Raw genomic sequence first — 22,237 nt, 5'->3', positions numbered from 1 at the left:
TTCAGAGGATCAAGTTTACTTATGGGATAAATGCAGAAGTCTACAAACCATTGTACTCTGACAGTTTTTCTGTGTTTTCCTGTATATGAATTTTTTTGGACTGTAATTGAGAAGCACCAGAAATTTGGAAAGGTGACATTTCTCATATCATCGTCTTACCATGATGAAAAAGAAATTAATAGCAGCCATTATTTTTAAAACTTCAGTGAGTTGTAGTGCTGAAGAGGTCTGGCAGTGACTCACCAAATCTCATGGACAGTGTTTCTGATAAGTCAGCCAGCTGTGCAGTGTCGTAAACTATGTTACAACTTTGCCTTTATATCTATAAATTTGTTTTCTTATCTATTCTTTTTTTAAAAAAATATCTTATTGATACATCTGTGCTAGAATGAAGTAAATGCTTAATTACAGGAAACATGAGGTTAGTATAGTGCTTTGTGTAATAAAAACACGACCCTTTTACAGCTCTGATGAGTGCAGCTCTGAATGTGAATGAGCTCTCTTTAGCAGTAGCTGTGTAGATGCAATAACGGTGCATATGTGTGCACTTCAGATACAACTTCTGGAATATCCTGAATAGCTTCATCTCTTGTGCTTTATTTACACTCTTCTGTATAAAACTGACTTCGGGGAATTTTTCTGCCCTTTTTCAAATGGAGATTTAAGCAGGATTTGAATAGTTTTTAAATTCATCTGTATTGATTCAGACTTTTAAGCTTTAATTTTGAAGTACCTTAGATCTCTTTAAAGCAGTAGTTTCAGCCCTGGAGGATTCTTCCCAGTCTCTTTGAGACTGATAAGTTCAGCACTGTACTTTAATGGTTTGGAGCATCTTTTCTATGAGGAAAGTCTGAGAGCTGAGACCCTTGAGCCTGGAAAAGAAAAAGCTTAAGGAGATCTTTTCATTGTGTACAGTTGATGAGAGGGAATTAAATGAGAGAGACAGTTTTAACGGGGCTGTCCAGTGACCAAACCAGAGGCAATGAGCACAAACTGAAACACAGATGGTTGCCTCTGAACATCAGGAAACACTTTGCTGTGAGGGTGACTGAGCACAGGTTGCCCAGAAAGTTCATAGGGTTTTCATCCCTGGAGATATTCAGAAGCCACCTGGATACACAGTGGTTGGACCAGATAAGGTCCCTTCCAGGTTGGCCATTCTGTGATTCTGTTTGTGTGCCTCAGGGTCTAACTCTGTGCCTGCTCTGTCACTAACATCTCTCTTCCCTATCCGCACTCTGAAGTTGTGAAATCTTTAAGAGTTTGCCCCAGAAACTGTGACCAGAAGGAAGCTTTTCCTTCCCCCCCCCCCACCTCTAATGTATCCTTCCCAGTTACATTTCATCAGTTCATTAGCTATACATGTCCATTGTGCAATGTTTTGGGTATATCAAATACCAATATATCAAATGTGTATGTCTGAATGATGTTTTTATATATAATATAGATACTTTATAGGAGTACAGTATAAAATCCTTAATCATAATGCTTTGATGACTGTAACAGTAATACTAGCACCTGTGACTTATTCACTTTTTTCTTTGTGTGTGTGTCTGTGTGTGTGTGTTTTGCCTTGCAGAGTTGGAAGAATCCAGGAATTTCAAGTTTTGAGTAGCGGGCATCTTACAAGATTACCACACCTAAACTGAAAAGGCAGATGCAGCTCTGAGTACCAGATTGGTGTGTGCACTGCATATACATGAAAACCCACGTTTTTTGTCATCACATAGACTTGCTCTGGCGTATTCCTGAGAGCTTTGCAATTGATGAAAATTAATTTGAGAACCAGATGCAGCACCTTTGCAGCACAGGAATCAATAATCCATGGAAAGACACCTGCCAGTAATGTTCAACTTTCCACATGGTCTTCACGGGTGAAAAAAGTTTGCAAGAAGAGAAAGAAAAAACACCCTCTGCACAGAAAAAGCCTAATAAAAACCTCCACAATCTAAATCAATAGCTGTGAGGGAAACAGAAGAATCAAGAGGGCAGAGGAGACTGATTTAGTTCTAGCAGAGGAATAATGTATGGTCTTCAGCACATTTTGCTTTGGGCACAGTAGATTGTGAATGGACTAATAAATTGTGACCTTCTGCTGAGTAATGATGACTGGAAGTAAATAAGTTGAGGAACTATGGGACAAGTCTGGGCATTGAACTGAGCAAACCTCGCCATCCTTCTTGAGTTAACCAGGTCATCAAACTTGCATATTCTTTCTCCCTCTCCTTTTTCCTCTTTTCACTTAGTGTGGTATAAGTACTAGCTAATTGAGCTTATAAATGTTATTCAAATAAAACGATTGGAATACTTCATATGTTTCCTTCTTGTAGAGCTGCAAATGTTGTGTCTGGAACTATGAATCTGTGCTGTAGACAAGCATCAAGAAGGAAAGATCCGATCAAACAAGCAAGGAAAATACCTAGAGAAATAGTGAACCCAGGAAGTCAGATTTTTAATGCTGCTTCTCTTTCTTTTTTAGATGATTATATTTCTTCCTTCCTTGAATTTTAGAAGATTTTGAAAGAGTGCTTACTTGATGTGCTTTAATTCTGGCATTTGTTTTTTATGGTAGAATGAAAACTCTGTGATTCCTTGTAGCAGAAAAAAAGGGAAAAGTAAAGGAAAAACAGCTTGACATTTTAGCCTGTTTCACAGGAGAGAGAACTTCATGGTTCACCTGAGGCAAACTTACCTACTTTGAAAGCTAAAAGCTTTAGAGCATTTTTGATTCTGCTATAAATGAAGAGGGGGTTCTTTTTCATTCGTGTGTGGCAGCAAAAAGTGGGAAAGCAGGCAAGATAGCGTGATAAACAGTTCAGGCTGTGTTGGGTCTCTGGTGGAAAAAAAGTGCTGCAATGAAAATTGGATTGGCTTTGGATTGCAAAAACTTTTGAGTCCAACGAGCAGTTCAGTACCAAGAGGGATTTCCCAACTGGCCTGGCACACCAGTGCCTGCACAAGTTCGGGTCTGTTGTTTCACACGGTTTGTGTGCCTTTTTTTCCCTTTATGCAATCTCTTTCAGCTTTAGCAGCAGAAATACATCAGATGGAAAAGATATGCCAGAGGGCAGCTTGGAAAAGAGGAATGTCATATATATACATATATATGTATGTGCGTGTGTTTAAATTTCTGCAACTGAACTTTTGAAGAAAATCTGACTGGAGGAAACTTTAAAAGCCTTAAGTTACTTGAAACCTTCACATTTGCAACTCTTTGTCTCTGGAATTGCATTACACTAAACTGGAATCTCAGGCTGTATAAAGATTATATCAAGTTGAGCAAAAAGATGACTTAACCATTTCTCGAGCGCCTCTTATGAAGTAGCTGTTTCTCCAAAGGATAAGTGCACCCCCACTCTACAGACTCAAACAAAAATGAACCTGAATTTTTTTTTTAAGTGTTACTTTTTCTTAGCCAACTGCCATCATCTTTTATAGAGGAATTTTTCACTATGCATTTGGTGGATATTTATAAACACTGACCCCATCCTCCTCCCTTTCAATGATCTATCCCAGGTCAGTCTTATCAATAAAAAAAAAAAAATTGATTTAAATTTTGTGCACTAGACATATTACTTTCTTATGTCAAAAAATAAAATATTTAAAAAGCATGTATGCAGCAGTGGAACATGGGCCTGTTCTTTGCAGCGATTCCAACATCCTCTGCCTCTCCTGGAAAGGGAGAGTCCCCAAGAGTGAGAAGGAGAAACCAGTGTGCAGGAGGCGGTACTATGAGGAAGGCTGGTTGGCAACAGGCAATGGCAGAGGAGTTGTAGGCGTCACTTTTACTTCCAGCCATTGCAGGAGGGACCGGAACACCCCTCAGAGAATCAACTTCAATTTGAGGGGCCACAACAGTGAGGTAAGCAAAATGTGTGTTACACTTTAAAGAAAATGATAGCTTTTTTTTTTTTCTTCTTAAAGTACTTCTGTTTGAAATTTGACAGAGTGGTATGAAGGAGGCTCAAGTTTTTCTGGTAAATTCAAGCATATAAGACTGATGGTGGGAACTTCTCTGGAAATGTGTCTGGTTTTGGTTTGGCCCACTTTCTCCTTCATTCCCCAGCACCTGCCAGTTTCCAGGCATATGCAATAAACACATGTTAATGGGAGCTAAACGTTGTGATAGTTGACTGCTTTTGCACAGTACTGAAATCTGGCCTGGAAAACTAATGCAAAGGCAGGGGAATGGGAGAAAAGCTTGGTTGAAGTCTGCCAGATTTTCAGAAGCTGCAAACTGGAACAGCCTGTGACAAGAGATAGCTGTTGTGTCTGGAAAAACTTTTGATTTTGTTAGAAAAAAAGCCAGGTGTGACTTCTCAAAGAAATGCTGAGATGCCTTGCAGTAAAGTGCTCTAACTTCAGTGTGCAAGGCATTGTCCTGAGTACAATGATACAAAAACTTTTCCACTTGTATTTTCTGAAAGGCTGTTGGGTATAAGCTGATATTTCAGCTGCGCTTTATCATCTTCCTGGCACCCGTCTCTTTCTGTGTATAATGCTTCATGGAAAGTGCAGGTGATGCCCAAAGCATACCAAGTGTCCTGGACAACAGTGAGGGCTTAGTTTGTTTCTGCTTTTTAGTTAGGATGTATTTGGATGTGCTCTTTGAGAAGGATCTGTCCAAATCAAAGATTTGCTGTTGGGTTGGTGGGTGGATTGACATTTTATGTACTGAAATGAACACCAATGATACAATGTGTTTTTTCTTGTTTCTTGTGCTACTTAGTGGGTGAACTCGAATATATGTTGCCCTTTCAACACAAGCTGCACCAAAGATTCAGGAGGGGGTAGTTTTTGTGCAGCATTAATAACAGTCCTCTTTTTATGGAAAAAAGGGAGCAGCCAATAAATACTTAGTCTGAAACAATTGCTTCCACATGCTTTGTATGTATGGAGGTGTGTGGGTGTATGGTAAATCATACAGACTTCTGTATGTATAGATGAGAGACAGATTCATGTATATATTTGTATCAGGTTCATTCAAAAAAAATTACAGCCACGTTTTCCCAAAGGGAAGAATGATGTTTGAGTCCAGCATTTTGGTTTGAATGACAGCTAGTTGTCTGTTTAATTTTCAGTTACAAATTGCATTTTATTTTTTAAGTGTGTGACACAATAATCACTTTTCATTTCTCCATATTTTGTTATCTAAGTTTTCTGTGACCCTGGGCACTTGTTTTTCTTCTTTTGTGTAATATATGTTTTGGGAACAATATAGGAAGTGCTGTTTGCAGGAATGTGAAGTCTTATTACAGTTTGCAGGAGTGTGCTGTCTTATTGGAAATACAAGGCTAGGTTTCAGTATGTGCCCAGTTAAGTGGAGAAGATGCTCATGTGCATGCTGCCCTTTGGGTTTGGCTAGTTTTGCTTTATTTACTCAGTTGGCCATTAGATTCTCTTTCTGGGTCACTGCATCATTGCTGTGCGGATTTAGCTGTGCTGTTTGCGCAGCCTTTCAGCTAACAGTGATTGGCATGACAGGGAGACTCAAACAAAATGAAAATTTTCTGTTTGAATCTTTTTGTTGTTGTTGTTTGGGTCAAACTTGTCATTAATAAAGAGTTGTGTTCCTTTACGTAACCTTCCTGATGGCAGGAACTGTGTGAATGACCAGAGTAGAGACTGCCAATTTACGTCTCTGTAAAACAAAACTGATATGGTGGGATACTACTGAAGGAAGAGAGAAGTGGCTTTAGTGGAACTAGCTTTCTGTGATGAGTCTGTGGCTGCTATCAGATTTTCCTGCTGTCATATTTTTTTGACCATCATTGTAAATAAAAGTTCTTTCTTACAAGATGGTGTGTTATGCTCTTCACCAGGCTTACTGAATTTAATCCTTTTATAGGAGAATCCCACTGATTTGGATAGGAATGTTAAAGATATATAGTTGAATGGACAGGGAGATTTTTTTTCTTTAGAATTTTCTTTTCTTCTGAATCTGTCTGCCAAAAGATTCTTGAAAGAAAATATTGAACAGCACTGCTTATTGCTCGTATTTGCATAAGAAGTAAATGTTTTGTTTTTCCATTCTTCTGTTAAAAAGCAAGCCAGCAACAATGTTGTCTCTACTGTGTACCACCATTCATAATGGAAAATGCTGATTTTGCAAGCACATCCTGGTATGTGTGTCTGATTAAAGCCATGTTTGTTGTACAGAATGGGCCCCTAGATTGTGATTGACTTAAAATTCTCAAGAGCCTATTTCATTCGCTGACCAGTTCTAGAAGCATATTGTATTGTTTTGTTCCCAGAAATGGTGATTTATACCTATTTTATAGTTTATTTATCCGTGGTGATTTATACCTATATTTTTCTCTGGGATAAAGCTAGGCTGCCAAGTGAAGTTTATTGCTTTTCAGTCCTACAATGCTAATTCAACATTAGTATGTGTTTGATTATAAAGTATAAAATGCTGAAATGAATAGAATGGAAGAGTCACAATACAGAAGCTAAATGCTTTCCATTTGGGGTGTAATTAACAATATGCTGTGGGCAGAGAAGTACATTGTATTTCAGTTTTAGAGTGAAAATCTAGAAGAAGAGGTAATGTGGCAGCACTGTGCTTTTGGCAAGAATGTGAGACTATTTTTAAGTGAGTCAAGAAGGTGAATGCTTATGATGTATTTTTGCAATGTTTTTATGACTGCTGAAGAGATTCACTGGAATCTTTTGGTATAGTTTCTCGACTCTAATAACATGCCTGTAGCATATCAGAACAAACAAGAATGAGGAATCCCCAGTACTGAATTACTGCCGTGCATATTATGGTGGTGGATTTGAATGACTCGTCATGCTGAACAGTAATTGAGAATTACAAGCATTGTAGTGTGAGCCACACTTGTATTTCTACAATTGCTTGGTTTGGTTGTTAGAGTTTGCAATGACCTCATTTCTCCTCTAAGGAGAGTCACAGGAATTAAAATAAGCATAATCCCATTTATTCTGTGGCAAGGGCTGAAAATACTGCATTTTGTGATACACCTTTTTTTTTTTTAACTTTGACATAGTGCTTACAGTCCTGAACCTTATGTAAATAATGTTCAGCACTTTGGAAAACATGAAAACTTAAATGGGCACATATCAAAAGCAGAAGCAAGTTTGATGCAGAAGGAAGGGGAGATGTGAGTTGTGCAGCACTTGTGCAGCTACTCCACTTCACATGTTGTAGGAGGAACATGTTTCATCTCTGACCATGGGATGGGAGGTGTCTCTGTGTGAGGGTAGGTGGTGGAGGGAGCAGATGTGAATGACTGCAGAGACACATGGTTCAGTCTGGCTTTTGGAGCATTTCATTTGTTCTGGGATAACAAACTGAGAGAGGCTGGCAGGGTTTTTGTCTGGTAGAAAGGTTAGAGGCCAGGATGATGTGCCATTGTACCACAAAGTGTGTTTTAGCAGCCAAGGAGCAGAGGTGTGCTGGTCTAAAATACCTTCCCCTCCCCTGCATGGATAAGCACAATGCTGTGCAGTAATTAAAGAATGAAATTTAGAAATCTTTGACCTAGCTTGACTTTCCTTGGCTGCACTGGGAAGCTGTTTTAAAGGAATTTAACATATTCCTCTTATGACTCTTATTATTTCTGTGATAAATTCAGGATAAATGATAAAAAAATCTGGTTACTTCAGCAGGGTCAGGATTTTATCTAGAGTGACCAGTAGGCTCTGAAGCATGCCAGGCTGAGTATTTTTTTATAGTGTCATAGAGATACCAGCTTTCAGCATCTGATCCATCTTGAGTTTTCTGGGGAGAGATTTTCAGGGGGCTCTGTGAGAGATAATTAGACAAAAAGCCCAGACTTAATTTATGAGGCTTCAATTAGCCTTATAGGGATTTTCCTTCCAGTCAAATATTTGTATGATGTCTGCAAATCAGACTGGTTGGATGGTGCCATTGTAGGTGTTTCTTCTAATAGTATCTGTTGTCTCTAGTGTATTAAGATGGTACCAATTTTTATGGCACTTAATGTTTCTTAAATTAATAGTGTTTAAAAAACTGTTTTGCAGGTGTACATTTGCTTTTGACTGTGCTAACTAAAAAGATATCTTTGATATATTTAATAAGATTCAGTATGCTAATTGCTGGACTGAAGCATTAAAAAGTATTGCAAGAATATGCAAATTAGATGCAGTGAATTAAGTAACATGCTGAATACATTATTGAGCATATATAACATTTTTTACTATAAACATAAAGGAAGTTATTTATTTACATTTGTCATTATTTGAGTGTTCCAAGCACATGTCTACAGCTGCAAAAAAACCACCCTGTTAATTTAGCAGAGGTTTTAGAAGTAGATAGGGATGTAAATGTATCTCAGCTGGACTGTCAAATGAATTAGTTACAGCTTTTCAAAGGAGCACTGTCCTTTAAAAATATTTAATACATGTTGGTTTTTATACTGCATTAGTTATGGAAGTCTGCACAGTTCTTGGTTTTGTTTTGGTTTAGAGCGGAAGGAGTTTAAAAATGGTTTTTCCTGTTTTAAAAAGAAAGAAAGCTTTTTTTATTCTGTCCCATCTTTTTGAGGTTGTATGTATCTTACAGAGCAGATTTTTTCCAGAAGTCTATTGCTTGTTTATGAAATAAATTTTAAAAACCCAAACAAATAAGCCCTTTCAGTAGTGTTTCTTGGTTTGTAGTGTCACTGGTAAGAATACAGAAAAACAATACAGGAAAACTTTTTTTGTTTGTTTAAACTTTGTTTTAATGTAACTGGCATTTGAATGTTAAGTGGGACTTTTATTATGTTTCTTGGACAGAAAAGTCTAATTAGCACGTGAGTCTTGACAGTATGGATCCCTTGTATCAAATGTTGCCTTCAGACACCGCTGGAACAGTTGTTACTGATGAATAATTTAAAAATCTTGAGGTAGAATGATGCCATGATGATGCCTTTTGGCTTTAGAAGCCTCAGTGGTACAAAACATACACTGTTGTAAACTGCAGTGGTACTGCAGATCTCTTTTCTGTTTTTCTGTCACTGCACAAAGAAGACAGGACGTTTGTTGGCAGAAATCCTGTCTCTTTGTTACAGCAAGCTAGTGTAATTGGAAAAGACAAGCTTTTGGGCATACAAGGTTCTGAAGAAAGACTTGTATTTCTGAAAGCTTGTATAGTTTTTACAACCCTCTTACCTGATACAATGCTGAATCTGTCTACAAACCATGCCCTTCCTCTGTCCTTAAACTGTTATGGCTACAGAAAAATAATGCTGCAGAGAGAGGCAGAACTAGTGGGAAGTGACTTGTAGGATGACAGTAGGTCCTGTGCCTGACTGTGCTGACTCTGTTCGATTTGTATTGTGACTGGTATAGCCAGGCTTTTCTGACTGCCTGTTTTCAGAAAGCACAAACACACTGGGCTTTCATGTAGGCTCCTTATTACACCTTCTTAACTGTCAGCTCTGCACTTGGTCTGGGTGCTTGCATGCTTTTATTTCTTAAAGCCGGTATTAAAAGAGCCAAAACACATTTTAAACCTTTTTAATAGTCTTTTAACAATCTTTTCAACCTTGATGAAGTTTAAATGTGCTCCATGGCATGCAAAGGTGTCTTTCATAACCTTCTCTTAGAAGAATTGTTAAAGAAAAGAAATGGAGCAGTAAGTTGGAAAGGATTGATCCTTTTCCCTTAAATGGCAAATAGCAGTCTTGCTGTTTCCCATTTCTATGCCCTGTATCAATTTGCAAATGCCAAGGTATGGCCTAAACTTGTGTACCAGCACACCTTCTGTATAGTTTTTCACTCCAAGAACTGTGACCACTTTCGCTGTGTCTTCTCCTTCTTCTTTGTCATACTGTTTTTTCCCAGCCACACCCAGCTCCTTGTTCTACAAATATTTTTGTGAAAGGCCTTTTCTGTCTGTCCATTTTTCTCAATTGCCTCAGAATCCCAGCCTCTCTGTTCAATGTTTATTCCTATGCAGTCATGGCTTTGAAGGAAACCATCCAATATTGCCACAGTTGTTTCTGAGTAATGAGAGTTGGTAATGCTGTATTGATGTGCTACTTGGAAATTGCTCTTGTAGGTCATGCAGCAGTTTGTTTCCTGCAAAGGTTAGGTCATCAGCTTGGGAAAACTTTAAATTAAAGAGTTTTTCTGGTTTGTGGTAATAAGCATCTAGATAGTTACCCCAAAAGCTGGGTGAAAAAGGAATATATGATGTGAAAACAGTACTGTCAGCTTTTAAACAAAATTAATTATATTTGTAAGTGGGTCATCCATGCAGTTTTTAGTTTTACCATGCCATAACATGTAGCTAAAGTTTTGTTGTTAGATAATTCTACTCAAAAAAAGTTTGAAGTGGAATCAAGCTCACCTATATCAGAAATTAACCCATAGCTTTTACTCAAAAAATTGCTGAAAGATAACAACATGTGTATTTTAAGATAATGATACGCCTGAGAGGCATTTCTTGCTTTTTGAATTAGGGTGAAGATACTTTGCTGTTCTGTGTAGAAGCAGTTGCTCAGCATGATAATTTTTGTGTTCAAGGAAAATAAATGCATTTTCTTTAACAAAAGTTTAATGATGAGGACCTATTGATGTACTGAATAGATGAGATTACTCACCTATTAGACAGTTGATACCTAAGCTTGGAATATGAGCACTTTCTGAGTAAAGTGTTCAATAAAGAATTTAATATGAACTTCTGAAGGCCTTGTATAGCATACATACATAGTGAGCATCTGAATAGTGGAGAAATTAGGTTTTATGATATCATTTCTGAACCATAATAATCGTTAAGGACACTGCCTTGGTTTAAACAGTTCCCAGAGGAATTAATCAAATTACAGATAGTGTGAACAGATAAGATACGCATTACAAACTATAAACATTTCACAATATAATTGAATGTACAGTACCAAGTAACTGCTTGTTAAGTACAGCTAGAATGTAGTAGGACAGACAAAAGAAATTTTTTAGGCATTTATCCTTGGGCAACCAGCATTTCTGCTTTAATAGCAATCCTTTGTGAACATTCTGAGGGAGCTCTCAGTATCCTCTTTGCATTCGGAACTTCCTTAAAGAGAAGTAATCCACTTGTATAATACAAGTGTTATGGGAAATAATGAAAATGAAATTAAACTGGGGAAATTCTTGTGAATTTTCAAAAAGAAGTGCTGGTTTAAGGTTTTCATCAGAATTGTGATGTTCCAGTTCTAGAATTACTTGGCAAACTAGTATACTGGGAAATAGTATCCTAATGCATTCATCTTTTTTTTTTTTTTTTTTCATTTTAAGGAAAAGAAATGTATGTAGATGATTTTACTGGTGAAGAAGACACAGCTTTGTTTACCCAAATGAGAATGTTTAACATGAACAAGCAGCGTAACCCTTACCGCAAAGATGGCAAATGGTGTCCTTGGTGACATCAGAAGTATTGTCAGCAGTTTGAGGGAGGTGGTCCTTGCCCTCTGCACAGCACTGGTGAGGCCACACCTGGAGGGTCGTGTTCTGGGGTGGGGGTCCCCCAGTACAAAAGGTCAACGAAGGGCCACAAGATGATTGAGGGACTGGAGCACCTCACCTGTGCGGAAAGGCTGAGAGAGCTGGGGCTATTCAGCCTAAAGAGAAGGCTCAGTAGGATCTTATTAATGTCTATAAATACCTGCAGGGAGGGTGCAAAGAAGATAGAGCCAGGCTCTTTTTAGTAGCTCCCAGTAACAGGTTAAGGGCACAAACTAAACCGCCAGAGGTTCCTCATGAACATCAGAAAATGTTTTTTTACTATGAGGACAGGTGGCTTAGACAGCCCAGAGAGGTTTTGGTGTCTCTATTTGGAAATAATCAAAAGCCATCTGAACACAGTCCCAGGCAAGCAAATCCATGTCCCTGCTTGAGCAGGAAGCTCGAAACTTCCAGAGGTTCAACCCCAATCACTGCAACTTTGTGAAATCTATTTGTAAATCTAAGTGAAATCCTTTGCACAAAAATTGGCGAAGCAGCATAAAAAACCCAGCTCTTGAAGGCAGGCAGGAAGTGCTAAATATACGAAAGTGTGGAGAGAATCCATTCAAGTTTGGCTCAAACGAGAACAAACTGATGCGCTAGAGGAGGAGGAAATTTTTTTTCTGAGGAGAAATCCAGATGGTTTTCCAACTAGTCAAAGAGTTGGAGAGCATAGTCAAAATTCTCATGCAGAATTACAGGCAGAGGTTATTAAAATGCAGAAGGAAGTCAAAGCTGTTGGATATGAGAGTAACTTCACAAGAAAAACAGAATTTGGGAAGGAAAATTGTCATTGAGCTGAAGAGAAGGAACTGTTTAGATGCACAAATCGTGCTGTTTGAAAAGTTTTAGAAGAAGCTACAGAACGGAAGTCTGTTGTAAGCTATAGAAATCTACAGCCCTGCTTCGAACAAAGTGATAAAAAATGCAAAATGGAGACGCTGAAAGATCAGAGTTCTGGAGGAAATTGTATCACAAGGTAGCAGTGCCCCAGTTACTGAGTTGGCTCATCTGCTTATAAAGTAAGAAAATGGCAAGTAATTGTTTCATCAGGGAAAGACAAGGCAGAACTGTGAAGAAACCTGCAGCAGCAGATGCACACTGCCTAGGAGAGGTGTGTACACGCACCTGCCCACGTGCAGGAGCGACGGGTGAAGCTGGAGTGCAGCCAGTCTCAAAATGTTGTCTGAGTGGAGAATGGCACTGGCTTTTGTGAAGCTGAGCAAATGTGTGGGGGATCTGGCATGCACTGACAGTCAGCAGAAGGCAGCAGTCAGTTCCACAGATGTAGTTTCTAGAGGATAATGGCCAACAGCAGAAGGCTGATTATCAGCAGAATGATGATGTCCTGTTAGTGTGTTGAGTAGTGTCCTGGAGACAAGGCCAAATGTAAGGACCTGCAAGAGGTATTGGAGAAGTTGGGAAAGAGTGAGTATTCCAGCCTGTTAAAGAAGAAATCCAGTCTTCTGAGTAAGGTGGCAAAAAGAGAGAGAGTTTTTCCACCCCAGGAAGAGGCACTTTTAAAGCCTCGAACCTGAAAGAGCTTAGAGGGGGTTGAGTTTTGCAGGAAAACCAATTCCACCAAAAGGAATACCAAGGTCAATTCTTCAGGTAGAGACACAACAGAGAATTATGTCAGTGGAAAAAAGAAAGGTAGGAAGGAGGCTCAAAAATCATGATTATTTGATTACAAAATGCTAAAAATGAAGATATTTAACCTTAAGCTGTGCCAGGGGAAGTTTAGGTTAAACATCAGAAAAAAAATTCTTCACTGAAAGAGTGATTGGGCATATGAATCGTCTGCCCAGGGAGGTGGTAGAGTCCCCATCCCTGGATGTGTTTAAAAAAAGACTGGACATGGCACTCAGTGCCATGGTTTAGTTGATGAGGAGGTGTTAGGTCATAGGCTGAACTTGATGATCTCAAAGGTCTTTTCCAACCTAGTTCATTCTGTGATTCTATGTGATTCTGTGTGATTTGTAGCTGCCCTAATGAGGACCTTTCTTGAGGAATGACCTTATCTGTAAAGGGTGCACATGTGAAGATATCCCAGAAGGCTGTTTTGAGAATACAGTGAGACTGCTTTCTGATGCTCTGCTTTGGGTAAAAGGAATGTTGATTGCGTACTGAGAGAGCTTAGTTTATAAGGGATACAACAAGGTATTTATATTAGGGCTATCATAAGGAAAAAAGGATCCTATTTCTTCTTCTTTCCCTTCCCCCAATTCTAATTCGGTTCTGTGCAGTATTTTTTGAGCCTGATAATATACAAATATCTTGCTCCTCATCTGAGCAGTTTGCTGGGAGCGTATGATGGAACTGTGTTTCCAGCTGCTGCGCAGAAGTGAGAATGTCAAATGCCTGATTAATTAATAAAGGGTGTTGCTGTGGAGGGAGTTGTGTTTATTGTAAGGAATGGATGCTCAAAATGTTTAGTTCCTTGAAATAAGGTGTCTTAAAAGTATGCAGAGGACTAAGTGGCTAAGAAAGGCTGCAGTTTGAGAGTACCTGTCACTTCCTGTTCTGGTAATATCTTGAGCTAGGCATATGCTTGATGACCTAAATGGGACCAGCAGTGAATAAAATGTATGAAATGGAAGAAAATTTGATGTTCTTCCATCCGGGCTCAGATTGCTTTACTATACAAAATGAGCCGTTAGCATAAGTTACGTTTGTCAGTGTGTAAGAGAAATGTTTTCTCATGTACATTATCTTAGCAATTCTACTTTTGCCCACAAGACACCCCATTGATCGCAGATGTTAGAGTAGGAATTGCTGTTTTCCTATGAAAAAGCAACATCTACATGTTTCATTTAAATTTCACTGCATTTCCAGCATTCTTACTGTTTCCAGAATAATACTCTCTATTTTTTTCAGATTTGGTAGTCCTTTTACTAATTAGAGATTCCAGATTTCTGCATTTCACTTGTGAGAGAAATCTGGTGTCATCAGCTTTCTTGTATATTAGCAATATTTATGCAAGTTATAAAAATGTAAACCAAGGCTTGTTTATTGAGAAATACCTATTGGCATATAGATGTTGTTCTTTCTAAGGAAATCAGAAGTCTTTTGAAGCAGTGCTTCAAGTTGAGAGTTGTTCATAATGATAAAATTTGTCCTGCCCTAAGTTCTTTCTCCAGAAGAAACAAATCCAGCAGGGAGGTTAACAAATTAGATTTTAATATTGTCATTTTAATACATACTGTTTATGAACCAATTATACCTTGTTATTATGCCTTATGGCTGCCATACAGTCATTCTGTTGAATAAACAGATTCAAATTAGCTTTTGACACAATGTTATTATGTATTATTAAAGGGCCTGCCTGAAGCTGGTGTTTCTTTGGGTTGTGGTAAAGGTTCTAGTCTCTGTGGTCACTAAGTGTTAAAATTGTCCTCCCTCAGCCAGCTTCCTCTTCAGTTGCCTCGGAGTGGAGGAGTGAGATATAGTTGTGATTACACTGGTCAGGGAGATAACTGTGTTTAATGCAAGGTGGTGGGGGTCAGTAATTACAGGTGTAGGTCATTTTTCCATCCTGAAGGCCTTGCTGTTGACAACTAAAATCAGCCATTTAAAACCTGAAATGGGAGAGATGGTTCTCTAAAAGCAGATGATCCTACTCTACCTTTTGAGGCAAATACATGTAATTTTGTTTCCATACATACAGAATATTTTCCTAATGCCTCATTCACATTTTAATTGCTCTTTCTGCAGCTTTGATGCATAATTGTAACAGTAATCAGAACAGGCTGGCCACATTTTAAAAACTTCCGTCTTGTCCATTAGACTAGAAAGCACAATATATAGAACTTGTATGCTATGCACTAGGCATTTTATCTCTTCATTTGAGATTTTTTCAATGCAATTTCTGAGCATGAGACATTTATACTGAGATACACTGAGGTTTAATCACAAGTATATCTCCTGTTTGAAAATAATAAGACTTAAAAGATTTTAAACTTGATGGTTTTAGGCAGCTGGTTTTTAAGTTTCTTGTGGCCTTTGTGTTTGTAAACTTAAGGACAGAAATTTGAAAGCTTTTTAATACTGAAGGCACCCTAGTCTCCTAGGTTGTTTTTTTAAAACTACTAGTAGTATTAGAAATACCTCGCTATTAAAATTTTATTTTTTAAACTATTGGTGCAAATACTGGTAGCAACTGAATTGCTAGCATTGCTTCTACTCACTCCGCAGAAATTTTAATCTTTCCAATATTATTGTTGTGCTATTGAAAAATAGATGGTATTACCTGGTGGGCACCCATTATTCCTTTACTTGCATTTGTTCAAGCAGAGGTTTTTACTTATTTGATGTAGGCATCTAATATGTAATTACTTTCACATTAAGTGATAGCAGCTTTTATGAGAATAGGGAAAGAATTCAGAATTTAGGTAGAAGTGGGAATGAGCCTGAAGTATAGATAGGGTGGGAGTTTTGGGACTGTTTGGATTCAAGATGCAGGAATACCTGGAGGGAATAGGTGGCAGAGAAGAGGGCAAGCCTTCCTGCTGCTTTTCTAATGTGACCTTTTGCCAGGCCTTGGGGTTGGACCTATGGTTGTGATGTCCTGAATTCATGAACAGCTATCAGATATGGTCACAGTATCTTCATTCTCTGCAGTGAGTGATCCAAACACGAAATGGCAACTTTAATAGCTGTTAGTTAAATGTAGATAGGAGATATCAGTCCTGCTCATCGCTTTGTGGGTTGATGGTGGATGTCAGGAGCAACATGTAGGTTTATCCTACTTCTTTTGTAAAACTTGAGCAATTTGTCAGACAGCCATTGTGTATCAGAGAGAAAGATTAAGCTATCAGAAGTTATGAAATGTCAGCATTAGCTGCAGTTGATTTACCATGTCAGTTCATTTCTTTGAATGTGTTGGTGCATATGTATTGTGAATCAGTTTTCAATTACCTGAATACATACTTCTTTTTTTTTGACTCCTTGTCATTCTCTTCCATTCAGTGCCTGTGGATGAGGGAAAGTTGCCCAAACAAGTTCTATATTACTTGTTTTGGAAAGTATGCAGTGAAGGGCATGAAGAAAAACAAAGTGTAATGGTTGGGCAACTCAGTGGTGTTGCTGTGAAGGATTTTTTTTTTTTTTTTTACACATAGGTTTTCACCATAACCTGGATGTATTTCTCATTTTCTGGAAAATGGTAGTTCTAATTTCTCTATCTTTGGAACTGTGAAGATTAATCAATTCATTTTCATTAAATTATCAGATATAATTCTACACAGGTAGCCAACATTTCTTGGCATTTGTCTTTGTCAGTTTAATCTTGATATTCTTCTGGGTATCTGATTTCACAAGCCAATTTAAAAATAAATTTTCATGACTCATCTTCAGAGTTTGATCACGAGTAATATTTGACCCCACTGAATGTTGGCACCCATACAGTGAGGTTTTTTGGTATATATCTAGCTAATCTTGAGGAATTCCTCAATGGACAGCATAACTACCTTCAAAGCTCAAAACTTAGGTGTACAGCAGTCAGAGTAAGGGGATATTTAGCTATGTTTTACATCCAGCTTGTTGTGATTCAGTCAGTTCATCAGCTTAGTAATCACCTGTTCTGAGCTTTAGAACAATTGTAATGATGTGAATTGTGCCCAGAGGATGGATAACATGATTCATGTTAATGAGAGGTTTTAATAATTGAGTTCAGTGTTGTTGATGATGAGATTAGAGATGTCAGATCTAACATGTTCTTGTTAAGCTTGACTTTTAAAAGAATTCTAGAAAAAAAAAAGTCTGTGATGTACTTATATGCTGCAGTGATTATTAAGACTGAGAATCATAGGTATTTGAGTCGGAAACATGGTATGTGACTCCCTTGGATAGGTGTGAAAGCTAGAAGAAAGTCAGATAGTAAATGGAGTGAAGTTTCTTATTGCCAATTAACTCCAGAATCACTTGAGAACTGCAGTTTATCAGCCAGCTTACTGTATCCTCACCACTACAGCAAATACCTCCACAGTCCAAAATATCAGATAGAGCTTTTAACCCTCACCAGTAATCAAGGCTTTGTAGGTTAATGTAGGTTTGCTCTCCTAGATCATGTGTTGAGCATGGTATTTCAAACAGGTTTACATGTGTTTAATGGAACATACTGTTGCATTTATGAGTAAAGTTATTCCTTTTGTTGTGAGAGAAACAATAAATATTTTACCTTTCTCTCTACTGTGCTAACTTTGAGGTGTTAACTTATTATCTTGGATGTCAGTGGAAGTGAGTTTTGAATACACATGGGAGCAAATTCATTCAGTAAACAGTTGCTGCTGTTAAATAAATCAACCTTAAGGCTGCATTTTCAAGTCCTTACAATGCCAGAATGAGGCAGAGGCCCGTAAAATAACCTGTGGAAGGTGCATGAACTGTACAGGAGGCTTTAAAAAGAGGGTAAAATGTCTTTTAAAATCATTTTTCTACTTCCAGGCTGTTGCAGAGAATGCTTTTTGGGTTCTCTGTCCAATGTGATGATGGCTGACTTTCCAAATTATTTTTACAAGTGTTCTTTAGCAGTGACAGTTCCATCACATTGTGCTGTGGCACTCATGGGTAACTTCTGTCAGTGTAGAATTAGCTACTATTCTTGTGAAATTGAAATTTTCCCTAATAGAGAAAATGGGTTATTATTTTTTAAATATTCGTGAGGATGACACTGCTTTTAGTGGAACATCTTAGGTTCTGTAAAATTTTCATCTAATCTGTTTATAGCGACAACTTTCTATTTGTTCTGGGTTTTTGGGTGTTTTTTACAAGTTGAAAGTATTTGAACTTTTCACTGAACTGTATTTTCATTAAAAAAAACAAGTTTTCAAAAGCCATTTTGCTCACTCTTCATCTTTGTATTTCTATGTAAAGAAAATAGTCTGATGCTTTCTTCATTCACTATTTGGGATAAGTAAGGAGGGGAGCCTTGAAAACACTTCATATAAAATTGAAGGCACAGATTTCTATTTCTGTGAGCCAGTAATAGTCTGAGTTGAAGATAAGAGGCTTGTTTTGAGGATTTTTGATCAGCTGAAAATTTTTGGAGTAGCTCTAGTCACGACAATCACAAAATTGTTTGATGGAAGGCTGCTCACCAATTTGTATTCATTTTTGGGTGGTTATTAGCAAGCTAATAACTCTGGTTGCTCTTTTGAAATTTGCTGTCATTTTGTCATTGTTCTGGAAGCAGTGGTGTCTTTCCAAGGGATCAGCCTGGCATTTTATACCACATTTCTCAGAGGTGATGAAGAGAAGTGCAGTGTGTATAGACCAGTGTTGGCCAACGTTCTACCCAGATGAACCAATATCTTATTCAGGTGTTAAGAGGAAATTGGGTGATTTGGCTTCTCCTCTGCCACATGACTGCACTTTGTGTGGGGCCACTACTGTGTTGTCCTTTCCAGAACCAATAAAAGTAAACAGGTACCTTGTACCAGTGGGTTGTGTTTGTCCCTCCGGTGGAAGTTACCTGAGCAGCAGCTGTAGAATGTGCTCCTGACTGTGCTTTGCTGGTGGTCTGTATGTGGAGCTTTGTCACAGCACTGCTAAGGAATGAGGTCTGGCTGCTTGTCTCCTTTGTGTTGTTAGCACCAGTGATGTTAAATTGTTACGCCTTCCGGAGGTGCAAGAGCTACTGTAGATCTGCAGTGGTAGCACTCTGTGTTGTAGATAGCTGGAGCTGATCTGCCCCTGGAGCCAGGCTATCCCTGAAGCTGAGTTGGAGCAGAAGCTCTCTGCTTCCCCCATTCTGCAGGGCTTTTTTTCAGTGAAGGATCCCAGCAGTAAGTGACCAAGTCAAGCTACAGAGCAGAAAAGATGGAGGCAGGATCTCTCAGTCACAAAGATGCCAAACCAGCTGACAGCAAAAAGCTGTTAAAACTTGAAAGTATATGACAAACTCTAATAGAAATAGAATGCTGGATATTTTAGAATATTAATCTATTTTATGATCTCCCTTTTATAAATAAAGCTGTGTAACAAAGTGCTCCAGGGTCCTTTCAGATGAAAGACGTTAGATAATGGCGCCTTTAGATGTTTACCTCTTGTCTGGGCCTGTGAATTCGTTTATCACTGAAATGCTTCATTGCAACAACACTGTTCTTGCCCATGTGTGATGTGAAACCATTTGAATGTCATTGTTATTTATTTTAGATAATTTATTAAGTTTCCTATTAAGGTCTCTGGCTTGAATTAAAACACTGAAAGGAAATCTCTACATAAAGCTTCCAAATAAAATACATAGCCAGGCAAGATTAAAAATAAATAAATAAATACATAAAAGTCAGGCAGGAGGTCTGTTGGGCTTGTCCTTGTGCAAACCACCCACAAAGGGATTAGTTCCCAGTTACTGAAAGGAATGGAAAAAACATGGGTAGCAGATAAAAGAGCATAGGGAGGGGATGCAAAATAGACAAAAATAGCTCAGTTGAAATAAACAAGTCTTGAAGAAAAGGGGCAAGAAAAGAAGTGCATGCTGAAATTTTAACACAAAAAATGTGAGTTGTTATACAGGAGTGGGGCATCCTGGGCCTGGATCTGATCCAGAGCAGGCAGGATGCCTTGCTTACATACAGACTGCAGTTTGGTTTTGCCTGGCCCTTTCAACCTGCCCTTGGCTGACCAGCTGCAAGAAAGGAGATGGCAATGCTGATACAAGAAAGCTGCTTTCCTGAAATGCAAGTTTGCTTGCTTTGCTTGGAATTGGCATTTTAGAGCCCTTGTCCACCCACTAAGCACAGAATACTCAAGTATTCTACTGTTTTGTAGGATGAAGCCCAGAAGTGTAAAAAGATGCGTGTTTTTGAGGTTTTGGATGTTACTTGCCTGGGTGATATTTCCTTGCTCTCTTTCCCAAGGAAAGCCTTTTGGAGCCATCAGAATGCTATAGGCAAATGGAGGTCAATCACAAGGGCTTATCTAAAACATCCTGATTTTGACTGATTTCTCCACAAATGGACCTTACTTGCTATAAGATCATTTAAATGAGATCTGTGTTGCTTCCATGTTTGTTATCAGAACTGTAATCCTTCACCTGTGCCAAATTATTGTCTGCAAACAGGCTAAATTACTGAGGGCAGAAGAAGAGTCTATAATGTGACTTAGTACTTTGGAAGGGTCCACCCATGTTCTCAGTTTTAAATTTCAAAACAAACACACCCTCAACATCATGCTGTGCCTTTGTTATACCTTCTGGCAACCTGTGGTTGGTTCCCACTTTGCATGGCTGGCACTTCGTGGTGGCATTATCGATGGGGGTTTTTTCCACATGGCCTTTTTAGATCTCTGTTTAAATGGTACAAATAAATGATGATGATGATGATAATAGCAATAATAATAGCAATAACCATTGTCATCATCATCTTTAATTTTACTGCTGCTTTTTCTCAAGAAGCATTTCTGTAATTTTGTCTTCCTGCCCCCTTACAGTGTCACCCTTTTTCATTAAAATATATATTAATAATTAAGTTACCATATTTTGCCTCTTCTTCTTTTATTCCTTTTGAAGCCCTTTATGTGAAATCAGTGCTCTTGAAAAGCTAGAAGTTGACTATTCTGAAGGATAATCAGATACCAGTTAGAGTGGATATGCAAAAATGTGACAGCTGCAAGAATTTTTTCAGCCTTTCAGGTTTTGTACTCACCTGTTGCCAGTCCTGGTGCAATCCCTACTGCCAGTGCTGGGGTGGCTTCTATGTGGCATTCCCTATACATTGGGATCAGGGGTGCATGTATAATTGTCTTCTAAGTGAAAGATTTCAATTATTACTGTCCTGTCTTAAGAGTGTAACCAAAGGCAATCTGCAGGTGATTGGAAAGATGCCACAAATTCTTACCTACAGAATCTTGTATAAATTGGAGAATTGTAAACCTGCTGGTTTATGACCAGTATCCAAGGGTTGTTATATACAGTATGGCTGAAGGTTTATAAAGTAGGGAGACATTGCAGATTTCAGTTCTCCTTACTAACCTGTGTTTGGTGTTTGTAAGTTAAAAACAGAATGGCTGTTTTCATTTAAAACATACATTAATTGAAATAGTTAAAAAAAAAAAAGCAGAGTGATAATTTGTGTTGTATCAAGCAAAGCTCTGACTCTGTTGAAGCTTTCTTGGACACTGCAGTTGTCTTTGTCAGCCCAAACTTGGCATAGCCGTGTGAAGCATCCTCTTCATTGTAGCTTTGAATGGATCCACAGATCGATGCTATGCCCAGATATTCAGTGGTGCAGGTGAAAGGAGTGTGATGAAAGAAGTGGTCTGCTTTACACCCTTGTACATAATCTGCTGTTTAGCACTTCTCAATTCGTGGTCTTCACTGGTGGTATACTGTCAGACTTCCAGAAGTCTGTAGTACTGGTTTTATGGTTGTGATAAAACAATCTTCTGAACTTTCTGAGAAGGTGCTCTTTGAAAAGTGCAATAATTTTTTTTTCCTTTTTAAATTCTGTCATTAACCATACTTGAATTTTGCTTTTCACAGTATTTCTCATTTTGAAATTAAACTCTTCAGCTTTACCTGGTTCTTAGTGCTACTTTGTCTGGCTCATCTGACTCCTTGTCTTAATTACATCTGCTCCAAACCCCATCTGTTTTTCTGAAATGGCTCAGTCCTACTTTCTGTTGTGCTATTTAGGTTCCCACTGCTTAATTGTTTGGGCCAGAGGTTTCTGCCTGAACTTTATGGTGTTAAGACAATTTAACGAGTTCCAGGTGTTCATTAAGGTCTTCAGGTGTTCATTGCAATTGTGATTTGAGGCATTTGGTCTGCTAAGGCTCTGTGCTG

The 22,237-nt window shown here is 38.3% G+C and overlaps 1 protein-coding gene across 3 annotated transcripts in view; it reads left to right on the top strand.

Annotated features, from left to right (window-relative positions):
* TULP4 (TUB like protein 4) overlaps positions 1 to 22,237 on the top strand; it is a 156,290-nt gene that overhangs the window by 26,547 nt on the left and 107,506 nt on the right. For all 3 annotated transcript variants that reach the window (XM_082303162.1, XM_082303163.1, XM_082303161.1), the window contains exon 2: positions 1,580 to 3,862. In XM_082303162.1, the coding sequence (XP_082159288.1) occupies positions 3,611 to 3,862 (252 nt within the window). In that variant the 5' untranslated portion in view covers positions 1,580 to 3,610. The remainder of the gene's footprint in view (positions 1 to 1,579; positions 3,863 to 22,237) is intronic.

Source organism: Coloeus monedula (assembly GCF_965178545.1).
Source record: "Coloeus monedula genome assembly, chromosome: 2".
Lineage (NCBI taxonomy): Eukaryota > Metazoa > Chordata > Aves > Passeriformes > Corvidae > Coloeus > Coloeus monedula.
This window is presented reverse-complemented; position numbering and strand designations above follow the sequence as displayed.